The 14,356-nt window shown below is 33.1% G+C and overlaps 2 protein-coding genes across 2 annotated transcripts; both read left to right on the top strand.

Moving 5' to 3' along the window:
* The first annotated feature begins 2,668 nt into the window (after positions 1-2,668).
* LOC128679139 (fatty acid-binding protein 1-like) lies at positions 2,669-6,232 on the top strand. The gene is made up of 4 exons (XM_053761177.1): positions 2,669-2,827; positions 4,747-4,913; positions 5,217-5,324; positions 6,100-6,232. Exons 1-4 carry the CDS (start codon positions 2,758-2,760, stop codon positions 6,151-6,153), a joined length of 399 nt encoding a protein of 132 aa, XP_053617152.1. The 5' UTR covers positions 2,669-2,757; the 3' UTR covers positions 6,154-6,232.
* A 2,946-nt stretch (positions 6,233-9,178) lies between these two features.
* Positions 9,179-12,286, top strand: LOC128679140 (fatty acid-binding protein 1-like). Its single transcript, XM_053761178.1, has 4 exons — positions 9,179-9,338; positions 10,214-10,380; positions 10,886-10,993; positions 12,171-12,286. Exons 1-4 carry the CDS (start codon positions 9,269-9,271, stop codon positions 12,222-12,224), a joined length of 399 nt encoding a protein of 132 aa, XP_053617153.1. The 5' UTR covers positions 9,179-9,268; the 3' UTR covers positions 12,225-12,286.
* The last annotated feature ends 2,070 nt before the right edge of the window (positions 12,287-14,356 follow it).

Genomic DNA, 14,356 nt, shown 5'->3' on the forward strand with positions numbered 1-14,356 from the left:
ACATAACTACTTCCTATCAGGGAGACCGCATGCCTTTTGTTTGCTTAACAGGATAAAAAAATGTTAAACGGTGACCTGTGGGCGAAGTGCGGGTTACATTTCACTTCTCACCATCGAATCGAATCGAATCGATTCGAAACGAGACACAACGAATCGACGCCATTGTGACGCACTGATAATCACACGGCAATGACATTGGTTCGCTGCGTCTCACTTCGAATCGATTCGATGGTGAGAAGTGAAAAGCCAACCCGCACTAACCTCTCTGATATATAATTAGTTCTGTTTCTTATTACAGGCACAAAGTGTGTTCACCGTAGATGGCGACAACGTCACACAGGTCCAGGACTTCGGAGCCAAGGGCAAGCTTACCTTCAAGAGGATCTTCTCCCCTAGCCAACAACCTCTGGTCATTGCGAGTAGCCCTTTTCTTAGCTAGTTAAAAATAGAACGACTGGTTTTGATACTGCTTTGTGGCCCTGTATATATGCTCCACGGCGATAGTGTGGAGCCCACATAAGGTGTGGCCCATGATATAAGTATCATAATTATGATATGATAAGATTATATTACCTATTTCATATATATATACATATATATATTTATTCAGTTCTTTTTTAAATGTTAAACTATTAGCCAGACCATGATCATAATTTACTTAACTCTTAACAATTTTATAGTAGACAAACTGGCACCTATTTATGAAAATTTATATTTCATATTTTGCACTAAATAATTTACACATGGAAGTCAAATTTAATAAAATGTCTGTAATTACCAGTCCGATATGAAAAATTCTTTCAAATCTATCACGTCTAGAAATTTCCTTGAGAATAAAGCCGCAGTTACTGCTACTTTTATTTTAGACATGTAAAATGAATTTTGATAAATAATTTATATTCGTGAAATTTACTTTACAAAAGATCCAATCTTCGAACTGGGATGGCATCGCTCGCAGATATTACTCCGCATAAACATATGTACTTAATTATTATACTATATTTCGTTATGTACTGTACTCGTTAATAAAATATTTTGTATCAAACCAGGCTTTTATTACCTCAGTGGTGGCCTAATGGTTACGACGCACAATCGGTCACAGGTTAGAATTCCCTACTCATTCCAACATTAGTTTGACCACAGACTTTGTGAGTTTGACAATCAGATTCATTTAGAGTTAGGTAAATTTATATCATTGCCACCTCTTGCTTCCGCGGAAAGAAAACAACATCGTGCGAAATCCTTCACACTAAAAGAAGTTTACTAGTGTGTATGCGACTACATATTATAAAAGTCAACAATGCGGAAAAAGGAGGGAAAACCATGGATTTTCTTGCTTTAGGGTTTCGTAGCAAACTTCGACTTGTTCTTGGCCGGTTTTATTGTGTGATTAACACATGGATTTAGTAAGTACTTCGTACGGAGTACCTACTAATTCCATGGATTAACATTATATATGAGACTGAAAATTAAAGTCATTGTACTACTTGCGTAGGTACATCTATTTGTCAATGTCATGATGACCTAATAATTTCGCGGTACTCTACTACTACAATATCATTAACTGTGCATTAAAATATCATATCCTGATATTATCGTCATGTTTAGTCCGGTCAAAGTCTGTTTTGTGAGTAATGCATTTATCTAAAATAATCGATTTTGGAACAAAATGGATTTTAATATTTCCCACTATGTACAAAGTGGAAAGCCATTATCTGGAAAACGTTTTGGTTCAAGTTGCGTATCTACACTTAATAAAGTACAACGGTCGTCTTAATCTTTAAAAAATGGGATATCTATTTCTTAGTATTGTATTTTTTTTTTCCAAGAATAAGTCGATGTGACGTTAACGAAGCAAAAGTTTTTGTAATATGTAGGTAGGTATATTTACAAAAACATGTTGATGCGTCCTACAGACTTCTCAGTCAGTTTTTATTTTAATAACAACCTATTTTATTTCATTAATTAACCCAAACTTAATTCATATTGTGTACGATCAAGTAACAATCGTTAAAACATAGTTTAAATATTTTTAAACACTCAAGATCAATCACAGTTATTTCGCGATTTGGTGCTGGTGTGTTACGCACATTGATTGTTATCGTTACGTACATAATCTATGAATGGTCATCAAAATTGGACTCTTCACGCCTTGTGATAAGAGAAGTTTGAAATGCCTGGTAGTGAAAATAAATATTATTTATATTCACGATAAACAGCAAGTGTGTGGTTTAGGCTCCGACGCTTAACTGCTGAGGAAGAAACCGAGAAAACGCTCAAAGAAAAAGAGAGATTATATGTGGTCATTTAATTTTAAAATGAATTTCATATAAGATAAAGAAAAAGAGAGACAGATTGTGTGAAAAAAACGTTTACACGTTGAATTATGTCGTCATTTAATATTATTACAGAATTTTCCGAATGATCAGCCAGCGATAAGATAGATTATTAATAGATGAGTTTCTAAAATTCCTAATTTGCTCACCTATTACGATATTCTTAATCGTAATCTATACTTAGAAATTGTTGTTTCATTAGTAATTTAAAAGAAAAAATACTATAATTTGTCTAAAAGAATCGAATAATTTTCTCTAAATTGATTAATACTTCGTACTTCGACTCATTGTAACTTTGGTCACTTTAGGTACTTATTATCACTTTATCACAGATACGAAGGTAAATAAAAAGGCAGATATTGCTATCGCAACGTTACTATCGCACACTGGTCGGCGGAGATCATACACAATAAACAGCGAAATGGCGTTCTTGGGCAAGGAATTCAAATTCGTGAAGGATGAGAATTTTGATGGCTTCCTCAAATCAGTTGGTGAGTTCCTTTGATTTTTATTTTATGTAGTTAATTACTTATCTAAAGTTGTATTTCTATTATTTAAAATTACTTTCAAAACTAATTACAACAATTAAAATAGGTAAGTATATGGCTTGCTTGACTCAAAGAGTAAACTAATATCTGTGATTAATATACAAGGAAAGATTGACTTATATTCTGAAGCCATAAGTCTTTCTATTACTACCATCTTAGAAATTTTAGAACCAACCACTTTTTTCTTTTTTGTCGATCTTTGTTCAACCAGTGTGTGGCTGATACAACTTGCTTACAATTATATAAATTGATAATAATTAAAATCACACTTTAAAAAATCTTCTTGTTTCCAGTCGTAATTAGTAATAGAAAAAAATATCATCTTTATTTGGTTGTGGTATTTTATTAAATCTTATCTATCCACGAGTGAATTTTGAGCAATCCACATAATATTATTCCCTTTGTTTGTTGTCCCTTTCTCGTGACAAAATGGAACATTGGATTGACACGATTCTTGGTCCACACCAATGGCACACTCCATCACTTCAACCATATGGATAGTCACGGCCAAACACTAGTAAAATACGTAGTATTAGTTTAGTATCAATTTATTAATATGTAGAAATATGTCAACTTATTTATTTATAATCTTCGGTATTCATTTTATGTTTAGAAAGAAAGAAAAACATTTATTTGCCAAAAACATGAGTACAATTAGTCATGAAAATGAATTAGACCTACACGTTTTACCGAATATAGGTATGCAAATATAAATAAATAAAGAGGAGCATGCTATCCACTACAAAAACAAAACAAAAACATAATTCCGAGTCTATCATTAAAGAAATAATTTAAAGTATAATAACATTTATCAGTTAATAAAGACTTGAGGTGCTTTTTAAATAGATTTAAATTTAAGCTTTTATATTGATTTGGAATTTTGTTGTAAATTTTCGGTGCCATTATTACCGAGTAAAGCAGTTTATGGAATAAATAAATAATTATTAAAAGATATGGAACTATTTTGGATGAATTATCTGTTTTCATTATTCGAAATTATCGTTTTTTTTTATTATTTCAGTTTGTAGCATTTACATTGTAGATATACTCATAAAGTTAGTGATATCATGAAACATATTTTTATCAATTAGTCACTACGATATGAGATCCGGTATTGTGAAATGAACATTATACGCCAATAATAATTAGTCTTGAGATAGTAATCGGGATTTTATCGATATAAAAATAAATAATCTAATACAATAATCTACTAATATTAAGTATATGTATTATCCGAATGTCGTTCGATTATAATGAAATATGGAATAGACTACCGGACGAAGCTGCGTGTAACAGTTAGTGATATATATATTTTTAAAGCCTTAAAAGCATTAACCGATTTATACCGTTCAATGTAATGCTTTTATATCTGTTTATACCTCAGACAATTATTAGATTACAAGAGCTGCCATTTTTGCCCATTTAATAAGTAGTAAAATATTATTTAATTTCATTTTTCTTCACACTTTTTTCACTTTTTTCTTCAGTTACAGCACGCTTCAATTTCTAAAGGGGTCAAAAATATTCAAAAATATTTTTTATACAGATATTTTATTTCTTTTCAAATTAAACATTTATTGTTTCTATATTTGAGTAGTAGTAAACTGTGTATGAATGAATACAACTTTTATATTATTTAATTATTTACATACGTTTCCAAAAAAACATATAATGTTAACACATATATCAAAATAACAAAATAGTAAATCCTAAGCCAGGTTCGTTCGATTAGTGTTAAGTGCAGATATCAAGTACAAAATCTGGACAGGCATTGATAACTACTTTACACATAACAATCTTCTTGATTTAAAGAAATTCTATTTTAGAATGCATTGGTCAATTATTTTCTATACATATCTAAGGTCTTGGCGCCGAAGAGGTCGCAAAGCTGTCTCAATACAGGCCATCCACTAAACTGGAGAAGGATGGAGACTCGTACACCTTTACTAGCACCTCTCCAGCAAGGACTAAAGTAGTGAAGTTCAAGCCTGGAGTCGAACAGGACGATGAAATCAAAGAGGGACTGGTTGTAAGTAAAAAAATATATAAAATAGGCACATAGAAATTAAAAAAATAACACTTCCATGCAACGGTCAATCCTTGCCGAGCGAGGTTGTGGTCCATTTATGAATGTTTTTGAGTCAAACATTCTCAATCCATCCAAGCTTTCGCCTTTAGTAGGAAGTAGTATGAAACAACTGTACACTTTATGGAAAATAGCTAGTTCGTGTTCAATTAATTTATTCCTAATATTTTCGAGGAAATTAAAATATTATTGAGATTTGAAACAAATGATGTTGTTGATTGGAAAATTTTCCATCTCACTTTTCAGGTTAAGTCTACATACACAGTGGACGGTAACGTGGTGACACAGGTCATCAAGCATGAAGACAAAGTAACCACTTTCAAGCGAGAATACAACGGTGACTCACTTAAAGTTGTAAGTTGTTTTTAATGAAACTCTTGTAAAAGTGCAATAAATGGCTGAAAGCATTATCTAACTTTATAATATCGAAATATATAAATATATCTTCGTAACGTGGGTCAAAAAATATAAGTACATACTTGTATTAATGAATCATTCGGATGAGCATTTTCTGTTAAGATATAAAAATCGAAGATCTGGAATACCTGATGCAGAACCATGATGGTGCAGCTAAACTATAGGAAATATAGAAATGACGCCCTAATAAAAGTTATTCAGTCTAATAAGAATTTTCTGTTGAGGTATAAATAATCTAGAACACCTGAACAATATTCATAATGATCCAGCTAAATTATAGGAAATATAATTTTTCAGTCTGATGTATATTATATAATATTTGTTAGTACAATTAAATTTCTCTAATATTTTTGACTCCTTACCAAAAATTGATCGGCCACACGAACGAAGTCGCGGACGTCGACTGGTATATAATAAAGGGATGATATAATGATGACGTATCTGTGTCTCTCTAACAAAACTGTTGGGCGCATAGATTTAGAAGCCCCGCGCGCGGGTTGGGCGGATTTTAAGTTTGAAAGGTGACATAAGACAATTGAAAGTTTAGGTAAATTAATGATAGTCGGTGGTCGTTGTCCCTCTTTCAGCTCCATAGAAGACCTGAATGAGGCCAATGACAGTGGCGACTCTCGACACTCAAACTCTCTCGAAAATAAGAAGATTTCTAGTTACGTGTGAAATAGATTTTTAAGGTTTTTTTTTTTATTTCCAGACTATCACGAGCAACTTCTGGGACGGCGTGTGCAACAGATACTACTCAGCCTAGTTTTAATTACTCTAGTCATAAAATCTAATTTGTAAACGAAATATTCTAAATATATTTTTATAAGTAAGATTTTTAAAAATACTTGTTTTGAGTGGTATAAATGTGATATTCCCAAATGAATTATTGAAAACATGATTTTGACTTCTGAAAATAATATGTATTATATAATTAATATTTAATTAAATAAATATATTAGTGTCCTAATATAAAAATAATCACACAGATTGAGCTAGCCCCAATATAATTTCAAGACTTGTTATGGGATACTAACTTAACGATACTATATTTTATAACAAATATATATATGGATAAACATGCATGACCCGGGCCAATCAGAAAAATATCATTTTCCATCATGACCTGACCGGGGATCGAACCCTGGACCTCTCGGTTCAGAGGCAAGCACTTTACCACTGCGCCACCGAGGTCGTCAAAACAAATAATAACTTCTCACCATGGATTTAGTAAGTACCTACTTCGTTGTACGGAGTACCTACTATGTTCCATGCTTCTCACTATTCAATGACTTAAGAGCATACATGAAAAAAGACCAAAATTAGGGTTGAGACTGAAAGAAAATATCCGAGAGAACAATTGACTTGATTTCTTACAAGTCACCATAAAAAATATATAAAATATTGAAAATGAGCCACATTCTTATAAAGAACTTCGTATCACACACGTACGACCAAACTGTGGACATAAGAAGGGTGGAAAGCGGGAATATAAATCTTCATTTATATTCCCGCTTTCCACCCTTCTTCCTTTAACTTCGATAACTAACATGATGTCGTCAGGGATGATATGCGTGCCAATGGTCTGACAACTAGGGATGCCGACAGTCATGAGAAATAGAGATGAAAAAGTAGAAAAACGAACCCTGGGCTCCGATGCTCAACCAACTAACTGGAAGCACCCGGAAATACGGTTGGATGAGAGAGAGAGAGAGAGAGAGATTACCGATCTGGTAAGCCATTGAAATCTTCAAGAAACGAGTCTATGACTTTTCCTCAAACGCTCCTTCGATGCTCCTGGTATTGCAGCTGATTTTGTGCAGCGGTGACCACTTACCATAAAGTGACTCAATTATAACCGTTACCGTACCAACCTTTTGATGACTAATGATGATGCAACGGAAGTCGATGATGGATGATTAGGTGAAATGAAAATAAATGCTTATTTAATACTTTTATTTGTATGGTTTTATAAATCTTTAAAACGGAACAGATTATTTAAGTGGCATACATTTACCAATTTGTGATCGTAATTAGTTCAAGCACAGATTTAACAATATTTCAAATGACTAATATAAGTCATGAATAATAACTTAATTTTTGAAGTCTAAATCATAAATTGCTAACAATGTTTACTTAAAAGACAAGACTTTGCTTGCCTAGTCTTAGAATCGTGCCACATATTTACAGAAGTCCTGCAACTAGTCTCACAACTTTATTTGTCGATTTTCTTATCATATTTTTAATATCTTTAACAAGCTGATAGAGTAATTGGCAATTATTAAGCTTCTGTGCTACGTCGTAGAGGACTTTGACAAGCTGATATGCTACGCCGTAGAGGACTTTCTCAAGCTGATATGCTACGCCGTAGACGACTTTCTCAAGCTGATATGCTACGCCGTAGAGGACTTTCTCAAGCTGATATGCTACGCCGTAGACGACTTTCTCAAGCTGATATGCTACGCCGTAGAGGACTTGACAAGCTGATATGCTACGCCGTAGACGACTTTCTCAAGCTGATATGCTACGCCGTAGAGGACTTTCTCAAGCTGATATGCTACGCCGTAGAGGACTTTCTCAAGCTGATATGCTACGCCGTAGAGGACTTTCTCAAGCTGATATGCTACGCCGTAGAGAACTTTCTCAAGCTGATATGCTACGCCGTAGAGAACTTTCTCAAGCTGATATGCTACGCCGTAGAGAACTTGACAAGCTGATATGCTATGCCGTAGAGGCCGCTCAATCTGCTTCAAATGTAATTGCAAAATTCTACCCAAACATCATACACATATAAAAATCTTGTTAATATTTTCTACGCCCATTTTTTCTTCTCTTAGTTTAATATAATAAAGGTTCAAATGTCACATAATTTTTTAAACAAGTCATTATGATCGGCCATTTTGATAAGATTCACAATGAATCATATTTGCACGAATATTCCTTGATAGTTTATGAATTTATACCTTATTGTACTAAATAGCTTTTTCTTTTTGCGAGTCCAAATAATTTTTGTTAAATATATATTATAATATTGTTTTTTGGTCAATAAGTATACCTTTATATATTTTTCTTTCGTCTATGGTATCTTCCCTAGTTGAGATATTGTTAGATTATGATAATCTTTGAAAGTTTTATGAAATACTTCAGTAGGATTGGGTTTAATATATATTTGACATAATTATAAAAAACATAATCTACTTATGTTCAACTTTCATTGACAACGTTGGTTCATAGTAACAACACATGTATAAAATCAACTTTGTTAACCATCCTGTAAAGTTTATACGTATAACCCTGCATTGAGCCATACAGGTTAACTCGTGATGCGATATACGGTATAATGCATTTGGCCACTTTCGCACGAACGCTTTTTCAATGCGCGCTTAAAAAAACGCTGCAATGGAACATTTGCGACCACGAGTATCTGTTCAACTTTATAAGACGGCATTTTCTATCGCATGCGTGTTCTAAGTGTTCTTCATGTTAGCGCATAATACTCAAAGCTTAATATATGATTTTATCGAATTTAAAGTTGGCGTTTAAATGTCGGATATTTTTTTTAATTTTATTAATTTTGGGAGCTTTTATCTACAAGACAAGTAAGTCAGTCCATCAAAACAAAACAATTTCACTTTCAAAGTTACAACTTAATAATATCATTGTCATATGTTAAATAGTGTTGAGCGTTTATAACGCTAATGCAAACAAGGTGTTAAAACTACACTTTATCTCGCCCAATTGTTACAGTGCATTAACGATTTACGTGACCTCGCATTTTTATAATCTGTTTCTTTTTATCAAAGATATCACTGTGAATATAACGCCGGTCAATTTGGCAATTTAATTTATTGATATCGTGAATATACTCTGTATTCTGCAAAATGGCTTACTTGGGCAAGGAATACAAATTCGTAAAGGAAGATAACTTTGACGGCTTCCTCAAAGCAATCGGTAAGTTGTTCAAAATTACGTGATAAATTATTGAAATATTTATTATATATTACTGCATTGTATAAGAATAGAGTGTGTGTGATGTGAGTGTTACACAAAACGTAGAGTTATTTGTGAGTATAATTATTAAAGTAGATTTAACAATATTTTATTTTTAGAAAATTCTCTGCTAAAAAGTAGAACTTAAATAACAAATAATACGTATCTCTTGTTCTTCTCATAACAAAGAATGTATCAATAGTTAACGTTAAAGTTGACTGGTGCTCCTTAGGGTTGGTTGCATCATCAATTTTGACGTTACCTAACTTTATCAACGTGCGGAGAAAGACGCAAAGTACGCCATTTTGTGTAAACGTGTGGCGCACAGTTTAAAATCAATGTCAAATTTGACGATGCAAGCCACTCTTAATGTCAGGTTATAAAAAAAGTGTATTAATGCCAATTATGAAAAGTTGTATTTTTATTATCTACCTTTTACGATAAAATATATACATGCAATAAAATGATACGCCCATGCCCATGACTTTAGATTGATAACAAAAAATACTCCTATTTTTATATTTTTTATCGACGTATAGGTATATCTGCAATCTATATTTTAATATTAAATTTCTACAAAATATAAATAAAAATCAACAAATTTAATTCATTACATGTTACATTTACATGATATTATACAAGTCAAGCCCGCGGTCTGTCTGTCCCTATGGATGCTCTTAGATCTTTAAAACGTTATGCCGTTAGATCTTTAAAACTTGGTAACGGATTTTGATGAGGTTTTTTTTAATAAATAGAGTGATTCAAGGGGAAGGGGATTATTCTCGTGCAAAGCCGAGGCATGTCGCAAATATTTAATATAACTTATTTTTCCAAAGGCGTTAAAGACGAAGACATAGCCAAGTTGGCTCACTATAAGCCAGCAACAAAGCTGACCAAGGATGGTGACTATTACGTATTCACCTTCACGGATCCTCTCAAGACCAAGGAGGTGAAGTTCAAGTCTGGCGTGGAACAGGATGAAGAAATCAGGGATGGGTCTAAGGTTAGCGTTAATTACTTTGTACCCTTTTACACTTAAACTAACTGCACCGTGCTATATTACGTTGTTTAGATATTTAGATACGTGAGATAGATTATTTAGATACTTAGATAGATACGTGTTTATATAGATACTTACGTATTAATGCACAGCGCCATTTACTTTATAAAGCGCCATTGACTAAATCCTATGGGAATAGTTATTAATATGCCAGCTCCGAACTGTCGCCGAACTCAGACACATGCCGACGCGAATACGTGAACATTGTGTAGTTAGTATGCGTGCTTTTATTTACCGCAACAAAAAACCAGCAATGTGTACCGAATCCGCCAAAGTTTGGCAAACTGTTCGACGATATTGTGGAGCCGGTATAACAATAACATGAGGATACGATTATTATAAACCCCTAAGCAAGATTGCTTAAAGGTTTATAAAATGTTAGAATTTGGTAAGTATCTTACCATATGGGTATTGTACTTGGTTTGACATAACTCCGGGTTTTTTCCAGGTTAAGACTACATATACCGTGGACGGGAACGTAATAACACAGGTGCTCAAGCGCGACGATAAGTCGGCCACTTTTAAGAGGGAGTTTGATGGTGACAACCTTACAGTGGTGAGTGGGTTACTTATTTTTCTCTTCTTATAGCCGTATACGTCGTGGATGTAGGCAGTGACTATTATGTAAAGTGAAACAGGCTGTTTCCGTTGCCTTTTCCATTAGAAGCAGGGGCTGATATATCTATTCATCGACCAGAGTGTGGATGCTTCTCTCACGATATTTTCTTTGCCGGAGCCAGAAGTAAGTGGTGAAAACTACCATGCATAGGTGGTTTTCAGACCGCTTTGAACTCAAACTCAAACTCAAATATTTTTATTGCAGTAACTGTGTAGTACAAGGTGTGGCACATACAATACATATAGTTTCAACAGTTTACCCTTTCAGGCATGCAATATTAGCGTTATGTTACACTTATAACACATACTATATTTCTATATATGGATAAGTACGTGCAGTATTTACAAATTAAACTGTTTGAACAACTTATAAGTAATTTGTCTTTGCACACGATATAATTATTTATGGAATACATACCAATTTATTCTCGTAAGATACGAGTATTATACTCATAGTATTCATCCAAATTATAAAACACATGGTCTAATAACCAAGCCTTAAGCTTCAGTTTGAATAAGTGACTATTTTGGATACATTTGATATTTACAGGTAAATGGTTAAGTACATTTATTCCAGAAATATAGGCACTTTTTTATACACTTCATTATTTACAATGGGAAGATACAAATCATTTTTATATAAATTTCTTTGGTTATCTCTGAGATCCATTTTTTTTCTAAAATATAAATTGTTATTTTGAACAAATACACATAATTCAAGTATATTATATTATTATATATTGATAAATTTTAACAAGGAAAAATAATTAATCTGTAATCTTTCTCAAGATAATTGACGTAGGTAGTACCTATACTTAGTTATCGTAATGATAGCCGCGGTGGAAACGCTCGTAACAACCACCCACATGGGACCTTTTATTTTTACGAATTACATATAAAATAAAATATATATACTATATTTTATTAATAAAAATAAACGACGACGTAAAAATAAACGACACAAAATACCTATTTATTTATTTATTGGTACCTACTTTGAATGATAATATTTTTTTTTTAGAAATAATAGATCTTCATTTGGCAATACATAAGATCAAATAATAGTTATAATGTTCATTCGGGTAGTCTATATTTATTTCTCTTTCTTTTTTCAGACAATTACCGCCAGCCAATGGGATGGCGTCGCTCACAGATACTACAAAGCCTAACCAACTCAGAAGAAAATTGTTATATTTATATTATTGTTAAATAAATTTCGTTTGTACAGTAATTTGTGATTTGATTTTTATTAGTAGATTCGTTAATGTTTATTGGAGTAATTTAGGCGATTCCTCCCTGCACACTAGCGCTACCAAATTATATATAGAAAACTATAATACTTTCTACTACATTTTTGTATGTACGTAATGTTGCTTAATCTATTAAAATATATTGTTTTTTATTTTCGCTAAGAAATAAAAGATTTAGAAAGAAGTAGCAATTTTTTAAAGAAATTGTTTAAAATGCGAAGTGGCGCTAGTGCGCTTGGAGTAATCGCCTTAAGAGATAGTAGACTAAAAAGTCGCTTGGGCACCGTTAAAAAACACCATTTAACTGTATTGCAAAATAGTTGAGCAGCTAATAAGTGCATGTGTTAATTTTCGCTTAGAAATAAATGAACAAAAAATGCCAGGTGGCGCTAGTTAATTAGCGCCACTTTGCATAGTGCGCTGTGAGCACGCGCATAGTGTGCTGGGAGTACTCGCCTTAACTGCACACTAGCGCAACCATCACATTTTTACCAATTTCTATAAAAAAATGTTAGTTTTCAATCACAGTAATATGAGTTAAATATACATATTATACATACACATTATGACATAATTTCCAAATCTCTGATAAATACGTCCACTATTGTAAAGCTGAGTTGGGATCCTTTTCCCTAATTAAGGACCAAAGGGATCCTCCCTTTGATCCCTAATTTGTAAATGTAACTTAAGTAAGTTACATTTCTTTTTTTATTCGCTACTAGCTGCGCCTCGGGGCTTCGCTGCCGTGGGAATTTCGGGATAAAAAGTATGTTTTTTTTCCCTATGTGTTATTCTAGGTTATTTTCAACCCGCGTAGGTAGCAAATTTCATAACAATCGGTCCAGTATATAATGCTTCAAGACGTAATAAACAAACTTACTTTGCACTTGCATTTATAATATTAGTTGGGATATTTGGGATTGTGAGTAGGTCTGAGCTTAAAGTACGTGGCGTACTTTAAGCTCAGTAGCAGAGATGTATCGCGTAGATCGAAGTCCTGGGGGCTTACCATCATCTCTTAACGCGATTCACTTTACGACCTAAACTGAACTGCATCGCAAATTCGTACTATCGACTTAATTTTTAGTATGAATGCGATTCATTTTAGGTTCCTAAATGGAACTGAGTTGCATTGTCGTTCTGTAAAAGTTGATGGTAGGCCTGCTGAAACGGCAGTGATGTAATGTCTTTAGCGCCTGGCTGGCTGTCAAAGCAAAGAAACGAATACGACTTCCATTCTACATTTCTTAATAGGTGTATTAGTATCGGTTATAAACTGTTTACTTCTAATTAAAGGCAGTCCTTATTAAAAGTCTATATTATGTACTTGGTAAGGGAATAATAGCATGATCCTTTTCGTCAAATATTATTATAAACAAGCAATCTCGTCGATTTGGTTAATTGGATTTCAGGAAGTATTGATATTTTTCTAACTTCAATTCAGTGGCAAATTAATTGCCACCATAGCTAAAATTATATATAATTTTTATATAGAATATGGTATATCATATTCTATTACAACTGTACATCATATTCCACCAATTAGTTATTACGTAATGAGCGAACAAAACATAATACATGTACAAAAATTAAAAAAAAATGTTGTGGCTTCTATTTGGTCCCATAAAAACCCCAATAATTATTGTTCTTCAATATTTTCTATGTTATGTACAGAAATAGTTCACTTACAGTTTTATTACATATCTATCTTCTTCTTCATAGTCGTATTCCTCACGGCTGAGGATCGTGGTAATTACGTGGAATGAAACATGGGTACCTACACAAGAACTTTTTGGCATTATTAATGGAGTGGTTTGCCATTGCCATTTAACACACAAGTTAATAATAATCAACCAGTGTGCAGGTTTCCTCACGATGTTTTCCTTCACCGGAAGCAAGTGGTGGTCGATGAAAACTACTATATATGAGTCAGATTTGTATACAAACTCATGTGGCACAAGTAGGATTCGAACCTGGGACCTTTCGAACCACAGTCTTAACCTTTACACCACCACCACTTGTATAGATATAGAATGTAGATTACCTGCCTC

This window comes from Plodia interpunctella, chromosome 21 (genome assembly GCF_027563975.2).
Source record: "Plodia interpunctella isolate USDA-ARS_2022_Savannah chromosome 21, ilPloInte3.2, whole genome shotgun sequence".
NCBI classification, from domain to species: domain Eukaryota; kingdom Metazoa; phylum Arthropoda; class Insecta; order Lepidoptera; family Pyralidae; genus Plodia; species Plodia interpunctella.